At 38.8% G+C, this 23,839-nt stretch overlaps 1 protein-coding gene across 1 annotated transcript; it reads right to left on the reverse strand.

Annotated features, from left to right (window-relative positions):
* Window positions 1–1,950: 1,950 nt before the first annotated feature.
* On the reverse strand, window positions 1,951–23,376 carry abcg2b (ATP-binding cassette, sub-family G (WHITE), member 2b). The gene is made up of 15 exons (XM_041785681.1): window positions 23,170–23,376; window positions 19,793–19,852; window positions 19,582–19,699; window positions 19,342–19,497; window positions 15,948–16,105; window positions 15,524–15,675; window positions 15,238–15,330; window positions 11,604–11,755; window positions 11,162–11,313; window positions 7,820–7,909; window positions 6,877–7,001; window positions 3,165–3,319; window positions 2,989–3,078; window positions 2,826–2,878; window positions 1,951–2,749 (listed from the first exon to the last, which is right to left on the reverse strand). The coding sequence occupies exons 1-15, from the start codon at window positions 23,319–23,321 to the stop codon at window positions 2,608–2,610; spliced, it is 1,848 nt and encodes a 615-aa protein (XP_041641615.1). The 5' UTR covers window positions 23,322–23,376; the 3' UTR covers window positions 1,951–2,607.
* Window positions 23,377–23,839: the final 463 nt, after the last annotated feature.

Below are 23,839 nucleotides of genomic sequence, written 5' to 3' on the forward strand. Positions count from 1 at the left end.
AACCTCAAACTGCATACACCTCAGTCGAAACTGGACAAAGTGTGCATGCTCCACAGCCTCTGTGCTGCTCTTTGACATGGAAGCCAAACAACATAAATGCTAAGCATTGCAGAAGCTGTGCTTTATCACTTGCCTTTGCATACTGCCATAATCTAGGGAAGAATTGTTCATGTTTTACACACAAAGTCATTCAGCTGCTTGCTAACCTGTTAGTCAACCCAAACAAGGTCTGATAGTATCTAGATTTGCCTTCCCCAACTTCAGTATGCTGCCGTCCAATTGGACCTGAAAATCTTCTGGGACCCAACAAATCCCTGGTACAACCATAGCATGAGATTCAGAAGTATTTTCTTTTCTATTTTTTTGTTGATACACAGAGGATTAAAATGCAAATGCTTGGTTTTTGGAGGGACTGACATTACTTAGAGCGTATATGTGGGGTAACAGAGTATATTTAATGTGCCACTGCCATTTATTTTATTTTGATTTGGCATCTGCATTTAAAATGGGATTTATTTTATTTGTGGTTAATGTAAATGACCTCTCACAGCCCAGTTGCAGTATCCCTAAGGCCCATCGGCGGGCCCTGGCCCACACTTTGGGAAGCACTGTTTTAGATCAGAGGTTCCCAAACTTTTCAGCCCCCGACCCCTAAAATAGCGGTGACGAAGACCAGGGACCCCCACTGTCCTGAAGACTGGTTGTGGCATAGTTGAACATAACCATGCACATCTAATGGCTGTCATGTGCAGGAGTTTTTTCTTTATTTCTGCATAAATTTCAACAAATAACCAAAAAAACGAAACGTTTTTGTTTTTAATTATTTTACAAAAGTGTGCAAATGGTGCAAAACCATTTAAAAATGAGCCATAAAGTGAGTTAAGTTACTGGCATGTTCTCTGTGTATTTCTCCATTGTGCTGACTCTGCAAGACTTTGTAAGACTTTGTGCGTCACATTACAACACAATGACGTATTTTTGCTCTGGCCTGGTTGGATTTTAAGCAATGTGAGTGCAGGCCAGCAGGGGACTGGGAACAAGCGTGCTTCAGCAGGGGACTGGGCAGCTGGCACTAGTGTGTGTGCCCTTAAATATCTGTATTGAGCTATAACTGTGACCCGACTTAACTGTGCATGTAAACGTACTTACTATGCCTGACACCTACCTCACAGCAGCAGAGCCAGGCACTTTAAATAACTATTAAAAATAGTGAATCATTAGGCTAATGGTCTTAATTGCTTTCTAGTGCATGATTAAGCATCACTATTGATTTCAGTCAGTATCATAAGCAGCTTAAAACTCCTCACAGGAGCTTTCAGGTCAGAAGTGAAATACAATTTTCTCTCCAGATTTTACGTCCTAAATTGCACATGCAGAAAAAGTATCAGTTAAAGATAAGCATCTTATTCTGGATACACTCTTCTTTTTAAACTACGTCAGGATGAGAGGGGTTTCTAAGAATCTGGCATGTAGAATATTTGCTGATAAACGTCAGTCCACAGAAACGACTCCTTATCAGCTGATTACATGTAAAACACAGGAAAAGACCGCTCCTCGCTGATTGTGCTGCTGATAGGGATGTGAAAGCACTGACTCAGCGCAGAATTACCGCAGCTTTCCACATACCTGTAGGGTCTGCTCAGAGACATAAAACTTGTGATGGTACAACTGCATCATGTAGTATTGTCGAAATGGATGGATATAAAACATCATACTCTATACAGAGCTGTGATGACAGCCTTATCACAACACCAGAAAGGTTAATTAGAAGTTCTATAGACAATCCTAAAGTTTCCAGATTGTCCAAATTTAGTCAAATGTGAGTAAAAATGATGCACATGACATGTAGAATATTTAATTTTATTGAATATTTACTATGAATATTTTACTCAGCATTAACACCACAAGGAAAACAACGTTTTATACACATATGATTTCGTCATACTCAAAGAAGATAATTTTTCATGCCATGTTATCAGATTTTACAGCATAAATATAATGGCTTTATACTTTAACTTCATGTTAATAAGTATTATTTAGTATTTTTGTAAAAACGTGTGTAAAGTTCCTAACAAAAAAGGGTATGATACTATGAAAAGAGGTAAATCCTTACATTATTTTTGCAAGATATGAATAATAAAATAAGTTTTATGCCCTGGCTGGTAACTTTTACATGGTTTTATCTAAATATCTCTTATACTATGTTTATTGTGCCTATCTTTTCCTTACTGTACCTAATGTTAACTCAGTGTAAAGAGCTTAGTGAGGACTTAGACGTCGGCTTGGCAGTTGCTGTGTGTTTCCCTCGTGCACACACCAGGTGTGCTTAGAGACAGTTAATCCACCAGAGACTCAAATGTTATGACACGTGTGTTTGTTTATGTGTGAGAGCATGAGTGAGACATAGTGAGGAACTTTGATTTTAACTCATATATTAAATATTCACTTTACAGAGCTTATCTAATCTATTGCACATATAAAAAAAAAAAAAATTTCTAGTGTTACATTTTACCCAAATGATGGTATGTGTTTCATCTGAGGCCTGTTAAATAAATAAGATGGAGACACACTTCTTGGTTTATGGATACGAGAACAGATGGTTGGTCATCACTTCCAGCGGTTGATTCGGCGCAGCTGCACGTAGGCCAGGAACATGCAGACCAATATGATTCCCAGCAGAGCCACCTGGTTCTGCCAGAATCCCCACGTGGAGTAGTCCATGTCTTTCAGGAACACCTCTCCAGGGATGCTGCAGCACAGAACAGACAGACTCAGTTTGAGTGGATGTGTTTAAATTAGCAGCTATGTGACAGTTCTGTACTCACGCAATGTCACCGTTGTAAAACAGCTGTCCTTTCATCTCGTTGATGAACGCAGCCTGGAGAGAAAAAGAGACCATGAGAACAATTCATTCACAGCAGATAAAAAATATTAAGTTTCATCCAAATGATTTCACTCTTAAAGCTGCCTTTCTTTTCCATATCTTACATTCAGTCCATATTTGAAGATACTGATCCATTTCAGCCAGGAGAGCCAGCTTAGCATGGTGTTGAGGTTGACCAGAAAACCACCAAAGACCTGAAATAGTAGGACAAGTTGGGCTATATCATCAGGAAGACACATTACGATCCCAGTCATGAATGTTCCACATCTTTGTATCTCACCATCATGAAAACGAAGGGTAAAGCTATGAGGATGTTAGCCATGGCGAATGACGACACACTTGCCGAGACGAGGAACGCCAAGCCAACTCCGGCCAAACTGACCAGAGACATGGTGAGGGTGAAACACAAGAAGGCCGTAAAAGCAGGCTTCAATCCTGAAACCAGATGAAAGAAATATATCAGTCAAAACACTGTCAAAGAAACAAGAATAAGCTGCTTTTACAATGTGCTCTCATTTACTGTATATAAGTATGGACAATGTACATCTCCATCCACTGTACCAAATTGAAACCAAAATACCACTAACACAGGTGTTAAAATTTAACACTGGGGACATGGAGCATGTGCAGAACACATCAGCCGGTGGAGCTGACACCATATCCATAACATAGGGATGTACAATAACCGATAACCGATTCGCCAGTATTCACAAATTAATTTTAGCCGAAACAGTTTTAATACCGATATTTAAATCTTGTCCTTAAAACAGACAATTTAAAGTTTGAAGATGGCAAAGAGTGTAAGGAGTGATGATGAATAAAGAAAAAAGCATCAGTTGAAGTAGGTCTGTTGGTCCAGCCTAAAACGTCACAAACTCATTGGTTCGTATGACCAATAGGCAGATATATTGGTTGTAAATATTGGTGGAAATTTTCATACCTGCCATTATGACACTATTAATTCACCTTTTAAGCTCATATCTGCAGATACTGATATCATCCTGATAATTTCATGCATCCTTACCCTAATGCTAACCAAAGCCACACTAGACAAGGAGATTTTACAGTATTGGAAACTGAGCCTCCCCCAGGAGAAAATAATTTATTCCATGGACCCCTACCCCCATAAAAACATGATTTAAACAGCTACATTATCAAACATTTATGTCTCATCTTTAAGCATTTTTATTTGTATATTTTTGATTGTTTGATCTTTCTGAGACAATCAATTATTTGGTTTCAGTGATGAACTCATTGTCAATATTAGGGGTGGAAAGTCATGAATTGCTTTTACTCAAATTACAGTAATTGAGTCAGTTTTTTTTTTTTTTTTTTGGGGGGGGGGGGTACTTGTGCTCTTTTGAGTACTTTTTAAAGCATTTTAACTTCTACTTTAGTAAGTTTTAACCTGAGTAACTGTACTGTACTGTACCTTTACTTGAGCATTATTTTCTTGCTCTTTGTCCAACTCTGTTGACTACATAGTAGAACAGAGGAAGAATCAGCAAAAAGCAACAGCTGGAGTGTTTAAATAAACATTTCAGAGCTGATTTTAACTCCCAAAGTGTAATTTTAACTCCATTCAGGGTGAAATGGTCTTCAGTGTTGGAGTTGACAGTGTTGATCCACCAGTGTTAGTTGTATTGGTCATGTTATGGTTAATACCCACGCCAATGAAATTGGCAGGGGGTTATGTAAAGGGTTCTGCATCTTTGTTCATTCGTTTGTTTGTTTGTTTGTATGTGTACAAGATAACTCAAGAACGGAAAGTCGGATCTTCACCAAACTTTCAGGGAATATTGGAATAGTGACGGGGAAGAATCGATTAGATTTTGGTGATGATCCGCGCACCCGTTCAGTTTTTCTCGGGCTTCGAAATTTTGAACACCATAGTAATCAATGGGAGCGTGAGTTCCTCGGTGGCACTGCTTAGGAGTGGGTCTGCCGCCTCAGACAGCCATTCTAGTTTTTGTTGTTTTTGATGTGAGACACATTTACACCATGAGTGAAGTTATCCACTAAATTAGGGTTCCTGTCTGTGACTTTAGGTGATTCTAAAGCAGTGTTACTCAACCCTGCTCCACCAAAGAGCCAGACTGTTGAAAAATGCCTTTGCAAGAGCCACAATGTCAGTGGTGAAATGTGGCAAAAGCTGATTAAAGTGGCTATAAAAAAATAAGTACAAGGTGGCAAATAATGGTCAAACGGCGGCAAAAAGTGGCAACAAGGGGCAAAAAAGGGGCAAATTAGGCAAAAAATAGCAAAAAGTGGGTGAAAAGTGGGAAAACAGGGAGAAAAAGCGGCAGAATAGGGCAGCAAGTGGCAAAAATGGGTGAGAAGTTACCAAAAGAGTTACAGGTGGCAAAAATGCCAAAAAACAGCAGCTAGCTAAAATTTTTGAAAAAAGGCAAAAAATTGCAAATAAGGGCAATGGAAATGTACATACGAAAAATTAAAGATTGAAAATTAAAATCAACCATATTAATGTGGGTAAACTGATTAATGTGACTTGCAGTAGATAATTTCTGAGGTCATAGTTTCCCTTTATAAAAGTTTTCTGGAGGAATATTCTTTCAAATTAAGACAAAAAAGAGCCACAAATCATCACAAAAGAGCCACACATTGAGTATCCCTGTTCTAAAGGGTACTTTTATAGTGGTGAATTTAATTCCACATGAGCCTGAGTAACACTGCCAATCTTAATGTGCATTTTACTTTATTATAGAAGTGTGACTTTACCTGAACAACCTTGTTGGAGAGCTGTTCTCTTGTTGTTCTTGCCATTAAAGAAAAATCATACTTTACTGTACAACTCAGTAGCAGCTCAGTACTCAGTACTTAAAGTAAACTTTAAATTAAATACCTTTTACTTCTACTGGAATAGATTTACAGACCAGTACTTGGACTCAAGTAAATTTTCACCAGAGTAACTGTACTTTTACCTGAGTACTATAGTCATGTACTTGGTACTGGTACTTGCTTTTGGTCATTGTCAGAGCCCAAAACCTGCCCTTGCACAGGCTGCCTTTGTGTTTACAGCACTGAATGTCTCAGTTACATTCAGTGACCAAAACACCTTTTAATTTTTGTCAAAAATTCCACTGGTTTGGCCACCAGACTTAGAGCTTTGTCTCAATATGACCCCAGGGTTCTCACAGCCTTACGCTGTCATTAGCTCGTCTTTACATATTAAACACTGTGGTCCAACTTTAATTGTCAAAGCTAGTATAGTTTCTAGTGTAAATATAAATCTGTCCAGTTTGCCTCATGTTAGTTAGCGAAGCATATCACTTCTTTTCTGGTTTATAGTTCCGCGCCTTCCCTGAAGTCCAGTGGTGCCCCCCAGGAGAGGCCCGCCTCACACTTTAAAAACCACCTATCTAAACAGTATCTCATGTAATTATTTGCTAAGTCATATATCACTGTTTGTAAAAAGCACATTCATTATAAAATGAGGGAGAAACGAAGTTCAGAAGATCCTTATGATTACCAGATTGACTGAAGTGAATCTAGCTCTGCCCTTTGGGGTCAGGTAGGTACTCCACAAGGGTCCCTAAAAAGCAGGATGGGACAGACCCACTTTTGACTGTAGCAATGCAAAAATGCATACAGTACCAGTGTGGTGGAAACACTGATATTATTTATAGTCTATTGTAGCTCCTAGTAGGGTCACATATGGCAGAGAGGTCAAATGAAAGGTCCCAGACAAAACAATCAACAGTGAGAACACAGATCTGTAAAGACATCCCAGACTGGATTCAGGCAGCTCCCTGCCATCTACATTTTATGTCTCGAAACTTGAAACCCAGTTAGGATGAAGCCAAGCTTCTTCAGAAAGCTTTATAGTCTGTAACTCTCTCGGGAAACTCAGGAAAATGACTGAAGAAAGTCACCTAAACACTAACTGCCTCAGGGAGTCTGCTCCTCTGCATGAGACAGCTTGATGTGTTTTTGTGGTAAGTGAGTGCTGCTGATATTTAAATAATAATTACCCATCATGTAGTAGGCGATGGCTGAGAACAGAAAGATGGGGATGATGCGGTTGGGGATGAGGTCAGCAAAGATCTTTGACAGGAAGTAGACAGAGGTGCGGTAATAACCACTGGAGTTCTCATGACTGCAACAAACATGAATAATGACACCATAAAAGCTCATGAAACAAACAGATCTAAGCGTGAGAGTAAGGAAAGTTCACAGGATGCATGACAAAAGAGTCAATTCATCTCACACCTGTGAGCTACCATCATACATTAAAGCATAAATGTACATCATCATCACAGGTTTGACTCACAATCCTTGCTCTGAATCTTTCCTGTCTCTCTTTAGCTGTTCTTTCAAAATAAAAATGTCAGATGGATTTAGGTATACAGTCACAGGACTCATAGGTGCAATAAGAATAAATGACTTCCTCATAAAGATATGTTAGTTTCAAATTAAGAGAAATTTCTGTTATTTTAATAAAAGTTTAAATGGCATCAAAGCGGGCGGCATGGCGGCACAGGGGTTAGCGCTGTTGCCTCACAGCAAGAAGGTTGCTGGTTTGCTTCCTCGGTCAGGGCCCTCCTGTGGGCTCTCTCCGGGCACTCCAGCTTCCAAAAACATGCTCATTAAGTTAATTGATCACTCTAAATTGCCCATGTGAATGTGAGCGTGTCTGTCTCTGTGCTGTCTGTCAGCCCTACGATTGACTGGCGACCAGTCCAGGGTGTACCCCGCCTCTCGCCCAATGACAGCTGGGATAGGCTCCAGCCCCCCCCCCCAACCCGGAATGGAATAAGGGGTATAGAAAATAGATGGATGGATGGCGTTAAATAGATGGATGGCTGCATTGATCCTCATCAGTTTATCTAAACATGAATCTTCTGTGTAGTCATGTACCTTCTGCACAGGCCTGTATTTCAGCACGCATTCACACAGCTGTTATCTTTGACTCACATGAAGATTGCCCTCTCATTGATAAAGAGCTCAACGGCAGAGAGATTTCCAAACACCATGTTGATGATAAGGAAGAAGAACGCTCCAGTCCTGTCATGGACAGAGAGAGAGAAAGATTAAGATCAGCCAGTAGAGGAGAAATGTCAGCAAATGTCAGCCTGACTTCAGTGTCACACCCATAAACTTGCACATATAATTACACCGTAGATCATTTTTCCTCAATATAACATCAGGTGTTCTTATCTTAAAAGCCCTGTAAAGTGAAATCCAAAGTTTGTCCCTTAACACACTAGATATATTGGAATATGGTTGCTGTAAAGATATGAAAACACTGAAATCTACATGGGACTGAATTTTGGATTGAGACTGTTAGAAAGATTTTCACCTCTTTCCTTGCTTGGTTTAATTTGGGCGGGGCCAATATCCAGGCTCATGATGTCACAAGCCCACAGTGGGGAATGTCCCCACCCCCCAATATAAAATCACAGAGCAGTTCATCTCAGTCCAGTCTGTTGTTAGCTGACATCACTGCCTATATTGAAAGTTAACAGCCTGTTAAATGCTTTTTTTGTTCATTGTGAGGTAAATTTGCTAAATCTATCAGCTACAGTGGTCTATGGATCATTTAAAGCATCATAACAGAGATCTGAGCCACAAAAAGGACTTTGTCTCTTCTTCTGAGGTCAACAAAAGCTCAAGAGGCAGGATAATGGTATGAGAGCTTTCCTCCATTCAGATTGCAGCATTTTTTACACCTGAGAGGATCATATTTCTCCTGAGTGGGCGTGGCTTCATCTCATTCAACAGAGACGCCCACACCTTCCTGGAACAAATTTTACTGCCTCATTTTTCATAATTTCTAAGCTTAATTTTACAAACTTGGAGATGTTTTATTTGACTGAAATTTGACCTGGGGGTTCATAACAGTGGCCTGATATACAACAAACCTAAACACAGATTTATTTTTACTTTACAGCGTCTCTAACTATTTTGAGTATTGCAAGTGGAATTTGGCCACAATACCTGAGCTCTTGCAGAACTTTTAAACATTAACTGACATAAATTATGCAACCTCTCCTTTAAAAATCTGGTGGTTTTTGCCACACAGAACCACAAGGTTGGCCACAAGTGGGATAAAGGGGAGAGCTGTCAAATGGGGGGCCGTAGAAGTCAGCAAAAATCTTGTCCATTGTAAAGTGAAGCTGTGATATCCATATTTATCTATTTTATCCAGAATAGTAACCACTCTTATCAAAGCAACAAACATTTTTGCTATAGTGCATAACCTTCTTCAAAATGTAAACCTCTTTTTTACAACATGATGAATTTCTTAGGTAATGTTAACTCTGCTGAAAGGCACACTAAACTATTTGAAAAATAAAGTCAGGATTGATAGCTAAACCACGATGTGCAGGGACATCTGGATGCCAGAAAAATAAAAGAAGAAATTAGACAATTTTAAGGGAAAAATATTGATAAACTGCAACAACAACGGCATAAAGTTGGCAAAAACAGTGGCAAAATGGGTTAAAAGAGGCAAAAATTGAAGAAAAGTAGCAAAAATGAGCTTAAAAATTGATAAAAAAGGGGTTACAGGTGGCAAAAATGAGTTAATATGACAAAAAATGGACATAAAAAGTTGCAGAAAAACAATTAAAAATGGCACAAATGGGCATGAAGAGTGGTGTAAAGGGGTTAAGAATGGCAAAAATGGGTTTGAAGTAAAAAAAAAAATAGTCAGAAAGTAGTAAAAATAGGTTAGGAGTAGTAGAAAGGAGCAGAAAAAAAGGGGTTAATAGTGGCAAAAATGTGTTTACAGAGGGAGGAAATGTTGCAAAAATTGGTAGTAAAGGTGGTTAAATGAGATCACAAACTGGTGAAATGGGTTAAAAGCGGCAAAATGGGTTCAGAGTGACAAAAATGCAAGAAAGTACCACAAATAGGTTCATAGTGGTAAAAAATGGAAAAAGAAAAAGTGGTTAAATGCGATTTCAAAACGGTTACTTGGGTTAAAAGTAGCAAAATGGGTATGGAGTGGCAAAAAATAGCCAGCAAACATGGGCAGAAAAGTGGTGAAAATGGGGTAAAAGGTGACAATATGGGTTAAAGCAGCAAAAATGGGCAGAAAAGGTAGTGAAATTGAATGTTAAAGAATGGCAAAAATGGGTTTAACAGGGGCAACAATGGGCTAAAACGTGGCAAAAGTGGCTTGACAGAGACAACAAAGGACAAAAGTGGCAAGAATGGGCTTAGAGAGTGGGGCAAAGAGGTTACAAATGGCACAAATGGGTAGAAAAGTGGTAAAAAGAGGCTAAAAAGTGGGGAAAATTTGTTAAAAGTGGTAACAGTGGGGTTTTAGTGGCAAAATGGGTAAAGAGAGGCAAAAGTGTGCAAAAAGTGCCAAAAATTGATGAAAAATGAGAGATAAAAGTGGCAAAAATGGGATGAAAAATTGGTTGAAAGAGGTTAAAAAGTTACATAAATAAATAATTCTACCATCAGAACCCAATGATAGCTGACACTCTCTTCAGCTTCAAATGGAGGTAAATGTTAGCCAGGGTGCTAGCACCAATGCTAATGATACAGCACACAATGACATCATCATTAAATCACAACTAGGGAGGGCCCATCCATTGGGTTTGTCATGGGCCCAGCCTGCTCTGTGGGTGGGGCTGTAGAACTATAAGGTCATCCTAAGCAGACATGCATCCATACATCTGATTTACTCCATTTTCCAGTGAAAACAAATAACTGGTATTGTTTTCTTTAGCTCTTGACTGATTTATATCACATCTCCAGAGTTACATAGGCATAATACAAACATAGAAATAGGCTTGTTTTATCTACATAAAATTGTGGCAATCAATCAATTGCAATGAGTACTAAGATTAAGTAGAGCAAGGGAGAGCTGCAAGCACAAATAAAACGTTGACACCTACACACAAATGTGCAGAAAGTTTAAGGATTTTATCTGAATGCTGCTGAAGTCACACTCTTTCCTGCACGTTTGTGTTTCTGTTCTGCCCTCCATGACAGCCTCTCCTCACCAACTGTTTTATCCACCAGTTAGCAAATAAAGTGTGTCTTTATCATTTTATACAAGCAAATATTACTGAGATCAGTATCAGGGGAATGCAGTATAGGTTATAAATGCACGTCTGCTTTGGGCTTCCATAATGATCAACAAAAGTTGAACCTGTGCTGTAATTTATTGTTTAACTTGTGGTGTGATTTTTCCTGTGATTTGGCTGAAGAAAGGTAAAATATCTCACTGAAGGGTAGAAAATAAAGCAGATTCTTAGAGTTGAACTGGGCTCTGGTGCATTTTCCAGTGTGATGTACCTGTTCTGTAAAGCCCCAGGCAGCTGTAACGACATCTGGTAATAAATGAGTCCCACCAGAAGTGCAAAGAAGATGTTGAGAGCCAACTGGGCGTAGGACGTCTGAGGGTTCCTCAGAGTGTTCATCACTGTTCTGCCACACACCACACGTAACTGTTTCACAGACAGAGAGACAGAAGGAGATTATTTTACAGGCTCAGTGACAGTTATAAACAGAGTTCATTCAGCAGGCAGCCAAGCAGGAGTCATAAAAGCAGGCTGGCACCATCATTAAACTCTGAGACATAACATCATAAACTCACTTTAGTTCCATTAAGCACAAAATCAATAACAGAAAAGACTTCCCTAAAACAGATAAGTATTTCATAACTTTTTAATACAAAAACAATTTTTTATCGCGAGTTTTTTTTTTTATGTGATTCTGACTTGCAGAGTTTGTCCACCTGATAGAGAAAAGACGTTGCATAGTCAGCTGCTTGGTCTTGACCTTTGACCCCCGCACCAATGCTCTGGTTCACATGGTCCAGCTCCTCCAGCATGGTCTGGCACAGTTTGGACTCACGATATTTGGTTGCTAATGGGTTTTTACACTCCACTGTGGAAGAGAAAGAGCCAATTACACTTGATCATGTTTTAGATAAGATAAAAATAAATATGGCTATCATTATCTTCTCTTTATGACACAAGATTATATAACTTAAAAATACAAACATTGTTACATCATCAGGGAATAAATTTCCCTTCTTTTATTAGAACATATCTTGTTATGTAACCTTCTCCTAAAAAGATATAAATTTATTGACTTTCTGTCATTACCTTAAGGTTGTAGGTAACCGGTTGAGACTTTATGAATGCAGCCAGCTGAAGATCATTCAGGCTGAAGTATGCAACCTCTAATTAGAGCTTTTCTTAAAATAAAACATTTTATCATCGCATGTCATTGAAAATATTACAGTGAAATGAGTCCTAAATGACATTTTCTCTGCAAGTGTTTTTTTTTCTATATAGCACAGTAGATTAAAGCATTCAAGAGACACATTTATTTACCATTATCTGATCACTTTTAGTCAGTTTGTGGAAATGGCGTCCTTTATTTTACCACAGTGTTGATTAAAAACAACCTTACTGGGGCCATTTGTCTCACATTTAGCAATTCCTCCTACTTTTATTCCCATTTGAAATAACACCTAGATGCGTACCTGACCTATTTAACATAAATTTTGCATAGGATGTAGGTACATCCATCCGGACAACAGCCCATCTTTCCAAAAATCTCAAATGGGGATTGGATCAATGGTCTGTCTGTCCCATGCAAATCAAAGCAATAAAACATATGACGTAGTTGTCGTGTGCTGTTGTGGTTAAACTGCATGACCTGAGCTTGGCTGGCAGCCATTATCATTACTGCCTATCAGTAAAACCAATTCATTTATCGCTAAACCCTTCAACACCCTGAGCTAACAAATTTTTTTGCAGTTTCACAATACACTCCAGCAGCCAGCGTGTAGACCTCCATGGAAAAACATTCGAAAGTTCTAATTTCGTAACATGATATGCCAGGTAGAGTGTTTCATATCTCTGTTGCATGGGATATATTTCACATTCATTTGGGAAAACTCCATGCAAAGTATTAAGGAAAGGGCAGGGATTTTCAAAAAGTTCTCACATGGTGATTGGATGAACAATCTGTCACATTCATTACAAGCCAATCAGAGCAACATGATAAAATGAGGTAGAGGGTATGTGCAGCTCCATTTGTAACTGAGCTTGACAGGCAGGTGCTGCTGTTGTTTATTAATGGCGGAGCTTGTTGGTGGATAAAACTCATGTCAAGGCTGGTAGGAAGAATTGCAGAAAAATCATCTCTGCCAAGAGAAGCTTTCAGTGTGGTCATGTGGTCTAGTTCTGATAAAAATGCTGCTATACTTCAGCTATATCCAAGGTAATTGCTACACTGGCAGCAGCTATTGAATAAACTGCCTTACAGTACAACTAAACCCCACCCATACCAATCACAAACCCATGCCAAAGCAAGTCAGGAAAAGGGCAAAAACATCTGTTCTATCATGAAAAGCTTCCAGTGATGTTCTTTGCTCTTGTTCAATAAAGAAATGTGGCCCAGTTATGATAAATCTGCTGCTATAGCTACATCCAAGCTGAACGATACACCAGTAGCAACCATTGTAATCACCTTCCAGTAGCTACCACCTCATTATGAGGTACATAGCAGTAGTAGCGGCATTAGCCTCCAATAATTTCAGTGAACATCAGAAGGACTAACTGGCTGTACAGGCCAGGAAGCTAGGCTATACAGTGTAACAGATGGATACTGTTTCTCTGTAGAATTTAGCACATTTTTCTGGTAAAAATGGGCCAGAGTTAACCTTGCATAGCAGATGGATACACCATTTCTATGTTTCTCACTGGCGAATCCATCTTGCAAAGCTCCCCGTCTGAACCGTTTGGGCCCAGTAAGAAAGTGTCAGGACCAATCGGCGTCGAGGGGCAGTATTTTCGGGCGCATCGGAGTGGTGACGTATGCAAGCAGCAACAAGAGACTGGTGCAATTATGGTGGAAGAGATTAGTGTGGATGCTGCTAAAGCGCCAGTTTTATCAGGACTTGACGACATGTCTTCATTAAAAGAAGAACAAAGAACAGCATTGAGTTCTTTTCCTTTCAAAAATGACAAAAGTTGTGTACTGACATGTCTACAGTCGCTATGGTTCGCGGAGTTTAGTCGTCTGTAGTGGCGCAGCTCAATAGCGGCTACGTTACATGTTTTGTTACTCTGATTGGCCCATAAAGATGTGACTGACAGAATGCTCATCCAACCACACTTCGAGTTTTTTTTCAAAGGCTCTGCCCTTTCACAAACGCTGTGTAAGAGTGGTTTTCTGGTGTGCAAGGTTACCACAAAGTAATGTTGGCTGAAATGTATGTATTATTAAAAATGTTTGAAGTGTTTTATCTTAAACTCAGACAGACTGTTTTTGTCAATATTTTGCCATGTAAGAGCACGTAACCACTAGCCAAAGCCTCCATTGCAAAATAGTGACAAAAACACAGAGGCTTTCTGGGTAAAAAAATAAAATGCTTGAAAAAGTTTTCAATAGTGCACACGTTTGAGCCAACATTGTTTTGTTGCCCATTTTAACCAAAAACTTGCTAAATTCTGCAAAGAAACTGTACCCATCTGTTACGCTGTATAGCCTAGCTTCCTGGCCAGTGCAACCAACTAGTCCTTCTTAAAGGAGCAGTGCTCACTGAAATCACTGGAGGCTAATACCACTTCTACTGCTACGTACCTCATACAGCCCGACATCAAAAATACTGAAATATCCCTTTAAGCTGTGTGGAAGACCACACTGTCAGCTAAATGTAAAGAAAGTCAACAAGTATTTCTACACTTGTTTGAGGTAGGGCAGCACAGTGTTAGCAAAGTCTACTGCAAAGTGACAAATACACAACCTCCAACATTATGGTAGTAACATCATAGCATCATCCTATAGCAAAATTTGCCACAAAAGTTCACCATAAGTTAGGGTGAGCAGACGTTCTCGATTACCAGGGACAGTATTTGTTTTAAGAGTCTCTGGGCGGTACTGTCCCCCGGAAATGTCTTCAGTTTTTACTATGATTTTTTTTTAAAAAGAGGTTCTTCCTGTTTCACTACAGACTGATTGAAACTTCCCCCTGACATATTTCAAACTGTCAAAAAATCATACAATATTTGCTGTCTTGTCTGTAGCCTGGACGGTTTTTGATGAGCAGACTGATCAAACTGATGCTATATCTGCCTTCACAATAATCTCTTCACCTGCCAACATTGTTTACAGGCTTGCAGTTTAACTAAGCCAGGTCCATAAGTGTCGCCAATTGGTTTGGTCATTCTTTGACTGGGAACAAGTCCATCAGCTTATAGTTTAGCAACATGGATCTACCTGTTGATTGACGAGGAGTCTGGCCAATCCATTAGCTTTGCTAGGTTACCAGATGCATATCACCTTTAAAAACCAACAAATATTTCTAAGGTATTAAGTTTAGGTTTTAAATTGTGTGTTTTGTGATGGTGTACCTGCAGTTAGTGGTTCCAATATGGATTTTGCCTCTCCATTTGTGATGTCCATGAAGAAATCTGCAGGGTTGTTAAAGGATTCGATCTGGTATCCTGTGAATACATGCAGATTTTTAAAATGTGCTTCTATTAAACCCAACAGTATCCTGGTATCAGAGTTGGTCTACAAAAAGCATAAATGCGACAGCTGACAGTCAGAATCTTTCTATCTTATTTAAAGGGATCCAGCATTTATTCAAACACATGGTACATGTCCTATACTACTTTTCACACTACACGCTCATACCCAGGTCTGTGAAATAATCCAGTGCCTGCCCTGCTGCTCCTGCGTACACCACTTCTCCTTTATGCATAAGAGTCAGGTGGTCAAACTGTCTGAAGATGGAGAAGCGAGGCTGATGGATGGAGAAGATCACAGTCTTTCCTCTTCTGGACAGCCTGATCACACACAATTATATTTTTATTAAAGATATTGTTACAGAAAACAAAAAGGAACAGTAAGTATATAAGATCCAGCTATTTAGCGGGTCAACGGTGATGCTGATGCTGCTCTAAAATAAGAAGTTAATTAAAGCTGACAGTGAACAGTACTTTGCCCGCTGTTTTACCCCACCAACTTCTGCAGCGCTGCATGCTTCACTTGCTTCATTTGTGCCTCATGTGTGAGTCTGTGTTGCCTAATGTGGGATTAAATAGTAATACAGTTGTACTTGTGCAGTAGGCCGACGATGCAGTTTGCAGTGTTGGAGTCCAGGCCTGTGGTGGGCTCGTCAAGAAACAGAAGAGAGGGAGAGGTGATGAGCTCCATCCCAATGCTGCAGCGCTTCCTCTCACCTCCGGATACACCACGCAGGAACTCTGTCCCTATCTGAACACATAAAAACACAAAACAAACATGAGACATCTGGCTGTAAAGCTGAATAACAAGGGGGGAAATATAGCATAGTTAGATAGTTTTTGCACATAGTTTTGCAAAAGTGCAATAGGCACCTCCTGTGTGCAGCTCCTCACTCTGACATCTCTACATTAATACACGTTCTTTTTAACATATGCATATTTCAGACCTGTGTGTGATGGGATTTTGGATGGCGGTGGATCAGTGGTGAAGTTGGGGCTCTCTTAACTCAGAAGGCCAGGGAATTGATCCTCAGCTCTTGCAGCACATATCAATGTGTCCTTGGGCAAGATAATCATACCTAAATTGCTTCCGCAGCTGTGTCAGAAGGGTGTGAATGTGTATGACTGGGATTAGCAATGGCCAGTGACAGACTGATTCCCTGGCATTTGCAACACACTGGCTCTGTTTTCAAAGCTAACGCCAACCCAGCTGTCAACATAAAAAGACAAAATGTCAAGCAAAGAATACATAAATGGCATGAAAGATAACCACTACAGGGGTTGATGTATGCTGAAAAAGATTTGGTGTAATTAGAGAGAGAACAATAGGAGCTACAGCATGTTATGATCCTGTAAAAGGACACATTTAGCACAAATACATGGGTGAAACAGACTAACCTTGCAAGACAGATGGATTTCCCAGCCTCCATGTCTGTCACCATTCAAATCCATCTTGCAAAGCTCCAATCAACAGTTGTTCAGCATAATTTGTGGAGTATGAGGTGGTAGCTACAGGTGGAGTTTAGCTGTACTAAAAACTAATAGCAATGGCTGCCGCTAGTGGAACGATTCGCTTGATTATAGCGAAAGTCTAGCAACAGTTAGATCAGAACTGGACCTCATTTCTGTATGAAATAAAGAGCAAAAAAACAACACTGAAAGCTTTCATGACTGAAAAGATGTGATCGCTCTTCTGCCTACTTGCTTTGGCATGTGTCCACGATAGTCACTGATGGGGTTGGCCGGTGTATGATGCTAGCTGCTGAGGGACTAGCTATTAGCTTGGACGTAGCTTTAGTATAGCAGCAGTTTAATCAGACCTTGACCACATTTCTTTTCTAAAACAAGAGCAAAGAGTCACACCGTATGTTTTAGCACGTCTCCCAACCAGCTTCTGATTAATTTTATTGACTGAGAAGCTCCACCATCCCCACTATGGCAGCGTTAAAATGTAGAGCTCGGACAGACTGTTTGCCCAATCACCTTCCGGGATTTTTTTTTAAAAGTTGCGCCCCTTCCACACACTTTTGTACTTAAGCTATTAGTTGCAGTAAAACAAAAGAAAATGAACCTATGTTTTTGTCCATCTTTTAGATTATAATCTAGAGGCACATAAATTATGGGCAACATTTCATCTGGAAATAACTCAAAAGCTAAATATATTGATGTGTTTCATTTCAGAGTAGGTTGTTCAGTATCAATTTCATTTTTGCAAAAAAACCTCTAGGTGACAATGCAAGATATTTGATATTTGCTTATATTTGATATGCTGATACCAATATGTGAATGTAGTTCAGACCTAAAAATGATGTTCCTAAAACACCATTTTAGTGCATAAGGATGAACAAAGAGACAGACTTCAGTCCTTAGAACACACTTTAACTAGAAAAGCTGATGTAGGTCCTTCTTAAATGCCACATACATCTGAACATCCATTAAGCCACATCCATTTCCTGAGAGGGGCTTCATTAGGGGTGGAGCCACAGACACAGAAACAGCGTGGCTGTTTTCGAATTGGCATACTGCATACTCCTGCCAAATGTAGTATGCAGTATGTACTGCGCACTGCATACTGCGTTCAACAGTAGTATGCAGTATGACTGCCAGTTAGACATTATTGTGTAGTATGCCTGGCCTGGTTTAGCTGGTTTCCGGTGCACAGAAGTACGTCATACCCTGGTCAATATTAAATGACGCTACAGTGTTTTCCATCCATTTACGTACAAAAAAATCTGGAAAGTGTTTTAATTTGATCTTTCGGGATTTTTATCGCCGTTTTTTTTTTTAGCTTAGCATATATAGTGCAGTGAAAGGACACACTTGACAGCACCTTTCTGGCCGTTACGAGCCGTAATGGCAAAACAAAAACAACAGTGACCTTATTACAACTTATTTCGCTACAGTACATGTTAAAAAGGTAAAGATACAAGGTAATGACACTTTTTGTAACCGTCAGCCGCTCCGGTGAAAGCTCCACCCCTCTCTGTTATTACGAACTCTGACCTGGCACTTTGCATTGTGAGTTACAGTAAGCGAAGCAGACTGGTCCGATGCATACTGTGAAATTTTCCTGAATCAGTACGTCATTCGGGGGAATTTTTGTCATACTGCAACTTTCACATTTGTTTGCATACTGCATACCACATTTTGGGCAAATCAGTATGCACTACTAGTATAGTAGGCGAATTTGAAAACAGTTCTTGTTCTGAGCAGACATGCAAAAACCCAATACTGGAGTGTTTTTTCAGCAACAGACTTCACAGGCATGTTTTGGGGACCTCTGAGACCGATATAAACTTGTCTTAGAGGGGTAAAATATGTGACCTTTAAATGATCATAAAATACTTGATACATGCCACTATTTTAAGTCTCAGAAGTAACAAAACACAGCCTCTGGTCTTCTTTTTTATGTCTGATGTATACAACCGGTGTCATGGTTTAACTGGTGGTAGATTAACTGGTAACACTAATCTTTCTACTAAATTGCTCGCTTCCCATTTTATAAAAAATTGAGCCGCGTCTTCAGAGACATTAATGTCACAGTGAACACTTAACTGTACTCTGTGACACCACAAGCACTTTTAGAGTGGTGTTAATGTGTCTCAGAGCAGATTTGTACTGTATTCCCTGAAAAATGTTAAATAAAATGTAAATATTTGAGTCTCGTCTTAGGGTTGCATGAGAAATTCGATGGGCCCCAGGAGATTTCAGTTCTCAAACTGGGCTGCTGGATACTTGTGTTTAGGGAGGGCTATTCTAAGTTATTGTCTGAGGATACTGATATTGTGCTGATTGTAGTCTGCATCCCTACTTTTGAGTGAATAATTTCTTTAGTAATTTAAATGCATTTTTAAGAAAATCATTCTGCTTAACTGGAATCAGATTAATAAATATGGCCTTCGATGTTCATATTAAATATGGGTCAAACTTCTACACCTCTGTGAATAATCAGCAGCTCTTTGCTCATGAGAGCATGCATTAGTGTACCTTAGTGTCTGCACAGTCTGTGAGACCCAGGTCCTGAATGATGGCCTCCACTCTGCTGTTTTTATCATCAGAGGAGTGCTGCTTTGGGTTGAGACGAAGGTTGGCACTGAACAGAAGGTTCTCCCTCACAGTCAGGGTGCCCATCAGGATATCATCCTGGAAACATGTGTCATAAAGACATTATTAGCTTTCCAGAGTAAAATGAAGCCAAAGAACATGTAAAAGTGTACATTTTAGTACCTGAACCACATAGGCAGAGCAGAGCCTGAGCTCAGATGTGACAACTTTGCCATCTACTAAGACTTTCCCCTGCTTCAGTCCTTTAGGATCTTTCCTGCCTGCGATCACATCCAGCAGTCTGACACAAAGAGAAAAAATCACATGCATGTAGTCTGGTTTGTGCAAATGAGACCATGTTAGCATGTTAGCATTGAGCGAACAGATTTCTTACGATGTTTTACCGCTTCCAGTGGCACCCATGATAGCATTCATCCCAGGTCTCATGATACCGCTGCAAAAAACATCAGATTACATCAAGTCAAGAACTGTAGTTAAAGTTAACAGTACTTTTTAAAACATTTTAGTGTTTGTCTTTAAAGGTTTAAAGTCACATTTCCAAATAAACTGTCCCTCACTTGCAAATTTTGGTTTCTTCTCTTTATCAAACTTATGTGACGTCTAATATTTTTATTCTACATTACGTGTTTGGTGGAAAATTTTGCAGAAACAGCTGTTCAGCTACAGTGAGCAAAAAGAGCCAGCAGCAAATGAATCAATTTTGTCACATTGTTTTTCCTTTACCCTCTTTTTTTAAAGTAATATGCATCACTTTGCTCAGTCACTTCTTAATCTGAAACAAACATGACACACTTGTGCCCTTATTAGAGGAATTACATAGAGTTTATTTTACATTAAAAGTGTCTGAGCAAAAAGATGCTTTCTGTAAAGAGGTATGTGTTGTTTTATTAATGCACATGGTGGGAAGTAGTTCAAGATTTTAGTGTGGTAAAGCAGAGAACTAATGAGCAGAAATGAATACATAAACAGAGAGAAAAGCAAGATTTACATGCATGATATGAATACATTCATTTACATGCATTTATAAATGGGGGCTGCACTAATATCAATGTAGCATGTTTTGATTTGTAAATTCCGAGAAGTACTGCTTTGATTTATGTACTCATGAAATCCACTTCTAAGCAATAAGAAATTAATTCTCACCTTATATCCAAATTTATTGTTGCCATGAATCTCCAGGAAACCCTGCTCACACTTGCACTAAACTCCTGAAAAGTTCCTGAATTTCTCTTTGTGAGCTGCATGTGTGAATGCAAACGGCAGAGTTTCTTGCCCTGACTTTTCCCAGCTAGACCCCCAGTATTCAGACAGGCATACTGCAGGAAAAGTTTCTGCTTTTAGGGACAGGTGTGAACATCATATTGGGGAAATTTTCTGATCATAACAGGGTAATTACCTAGTAAGTTGGTATTTTACCAAGTATTAAGTGGGTAATATTAAAAAAAAGTATTTACCTAATAAAAATGTATTCATTATAAAGCAATTCTTTGTAATTTATAATTAGGGGGGATTTTACCCTAATCTTAACCTTTGTAATATTCCTGGTAATTGTCAGTACATGACTTTTCCCTGGTAATTAGGTAGTATTTTACAATCAGTTTCTTAGAAATAAAATAATTATTTTCTATGTATATTTCTTAATAATTTTCAGGTAATTTGTTTATTTAAGGCGGCTTAATTAGTGAGTCTGTTCTGAATATTTTCCCAGTAATTTTTATGTTTAGAGTTAGGGGGTTAGGTTTAGGGTAGGGTTGTGGGGTCAGAATAGGGGTTAGATCAGGTCAAGGGGTACAGGGTTAGGATTAGGATCATAACCAGAGATTTACCACAGTATTGCAAGGAGTTATTTGATAATTGATACAAGTTATAATTCCTTAATATGACATTTTTCCAAGTTATAACTTAGCAAAATTCCATCTTTTAACAAGGTAATAACACCTTACTCTTGAGAAATGGCTGTATAATTACACTTATTACTACAACATTCCTGGGTGATTAGGGCCCCACAAAAATAAAGTATTACTGAAAACATTTCTATACAAATGGACGCTGAAATTTCACTCTTTAAGGCCAACTGAATAAAATCAAAATTTTTTATTACCCTTCTAAGAGCTTTTACCGCAGTGTAAAAATGCTTTTAACATTGTATAAGATGTTAATATGTGATGTTTTTTAAAACAATCAAAATCCAGAATCTCATATTTTGATTTTTATGGTCTTTTAAAAAACAAATAGTGCCTAGTATAAACTTTTACAATAATTCATACCTTATCTTCATAATTGTATTTTTTTAAATGTACTTATTTACATTTTTAAAAATCATATAGAAAGTTTTTGTCCTTTCTTAGGAAGTGAAAATTATTGATCATCAATGCAGTGTATCATGGTTTTAGAGTGACGGGCACACTCTGAGAACAATAACATAAATGATCTTTGCTGGAAAGCATTTTGCTTTTTAAAGAAGGAACTGCATATTTTTTCTCCAAATGATGTATAGATGTGTTTTTGTTTTAAATTTGTACTAAAGAGAGCTTTAAAATAGTACTTATGACTGACTGATGGGGAGGCATACTCCTGGACCCTCCTAGGTTTGGGCAAAGCCCCAGATATCTGCTCCACTCCTGACAAAAGTCTGTGCTGCTGTACATTATGTCCCACATTAAATGTCTTTCATGGCTGGAATAATTTATATTAATTATTGTAAACAGGAAACAAATGTTTACCCAAAAAGCTCAACTACAGTTCCATTAAAAACAATCATATTCCAAATGCAGTCATGCTTCTTTAGGTTTGGACCTGATTGGTGCCAGAATGTTTCACTCTGCTGTTTTCAGCTCAGCCAGTCTCAATTAAACAAAAAACAAACAGATGAATTCCAACACTGCAGCGGCCTTACAACACAGATGAAACTGTGAGATTTAATCAGACATCCTGGGCATGATCGCTATAAAAAATCCATTTCAATTAAAGCCTATAGACCAAGACCAATAGATTAGTTAGTGTCCACTGGGAAGGTTTGACTCTGCTACAGTGGCTTCAGGGTGCTGTGGCTGTGGTTGGTGCAAAGAGCAGATTGTGTATCAGACATTACCTAATGGTGGATATTTAAACATATATTTGTATTTTATGTCTTATATTTGCTTGACTAAATTAGATATTTGCCTGTTAAATAAAGTAGTGTTTTAAATTTGGATAATGTTTAAAAAATATGTATTATTTTGGTTAATATCTAAAAGGAAGCTGGATGGTTAAGATCGCTAAATTTAAAAATGGGAGTGAGATTGAACAAGTGTACCCATCACCTTCTTTTAAGGATATAAGCCAAATTATTGCATTTGCTACTCTTACTGCACCATGTTGTCTATTCTAGATGAGATTTTTTCCCCCCACCATTTTGCTCTCTTTTTACATTTTTTGAAATAAATATCGGCATTTTTGATCTTTGATTGTCTTATTTTTTTGCATGTTTTGTCTTATTTTTGCTTAATATTGTTTTGCATTTAAATCTCTTTATGTTAAACTTTTGTTTGAAGCTATGTAAACTACTCTGAATCATTGGAGGATCACATGAGGATCATCTTTGGTGAGATGAGGCACAAACTAAACCATGCCAGATCACATAAATTAATCTGAGATATAAATGAATTAACAGAAACATACTGGAAACAGTATTTACATTCAGAGAATGTTAAAGCTGGAGATGTAACATCCTCTGCACACACCGTCTCATGTGTAAATCTCACACCTTACCTCACATCTTTGAGGATGTATTTTTCAGAACCTCTCTTGCGGCAGAATCTGGTCTCCTGAACGCTATAGTGCAAGTTACTGAAGGTGACTGTCGGTCCTCGTTCCTGGAAACAATCCTCAACATCTCTGATCTCCTGCTCCTTCACAGACATTTTCAAAAGCAGCAAAGCAGCAGTGAAAGAGAGTTAGAGACTGGAGAAAAAGAAGCTTCAGTTAATGCTGACACCTGTGTGATATGATGTGGAGAGAGACAGAGGGAAAGGTGTAGCAGAGTGTAATCAGTCCCTGCATGTTATAAACTCATTTGATCTTTGAACCCCCTTAATCTGCAGCTCATAGACTCCTGGATTTTTCAAAGATAGTATGACATTGAACTTTCAACCCAAAATCTTCCCCACAGCAGGTGTTGAACATGGAGAGCACATGTTTGCATGTCAGATCAAAATGTCTCCACACTGCTGCTTCCATAATGTTGGTGTAAGTCATTTAGTACCTCTTTATTTGTATTCACAGTCACAGAGGAGCTGGAGCAGGCAAGAGAACATCCCAGAGAGGTTCAGTCCAGGTTTGTGGGGTCATGTTCTCCCACACCAGACTGGAGAAGTCATCGGAGGCCTGGTTTTATCGGAGTGTGTTTGTACATGATGTTCAAGATGCAAGTAAACACCAT

Source organism: Cheilinus undulatus, linkage group 4 (genome assembly GCF_018320785.1).
Source record: "Cheilinus undulatus linkage group 4, ASM1832078v1, whole genome shotgun sequence".
Lineage (NCBI taxonomy): Eukaryota > Metazoa > Chordata > Actinopteri > Labriformes > Labridae > Cheilinus > Cheilinus undulatus.

What these genes read in the sequence shown, in the direction of transcription:
- abcg2b (XM_041785681.1), bottom strand. Translation starts at nt 23,321, where the DNA reads ATGTCTGTGAAGGAGCAGGAGATCAGAGATGTTGAGGATTGTTTCCAG. An exon ending in AATGAGAGGGCAATCTTCAT is followed by an intron (nt 7,002 to 7,819) that starts GTGAGTCAAAGA and finishes TGTTTGTTGCAG; the next exon opens with TCATGAGAACTCCAGTGGTT. An exon ending in TACCCTTCGTTTTCATGATG is followed by an intron (nt 3,079 to 3,164) that starts GTGAGATACAAA and finishes CTACTATTTCAG; the next exon opens with GTCTTTGGTGGTTTTCTGGT.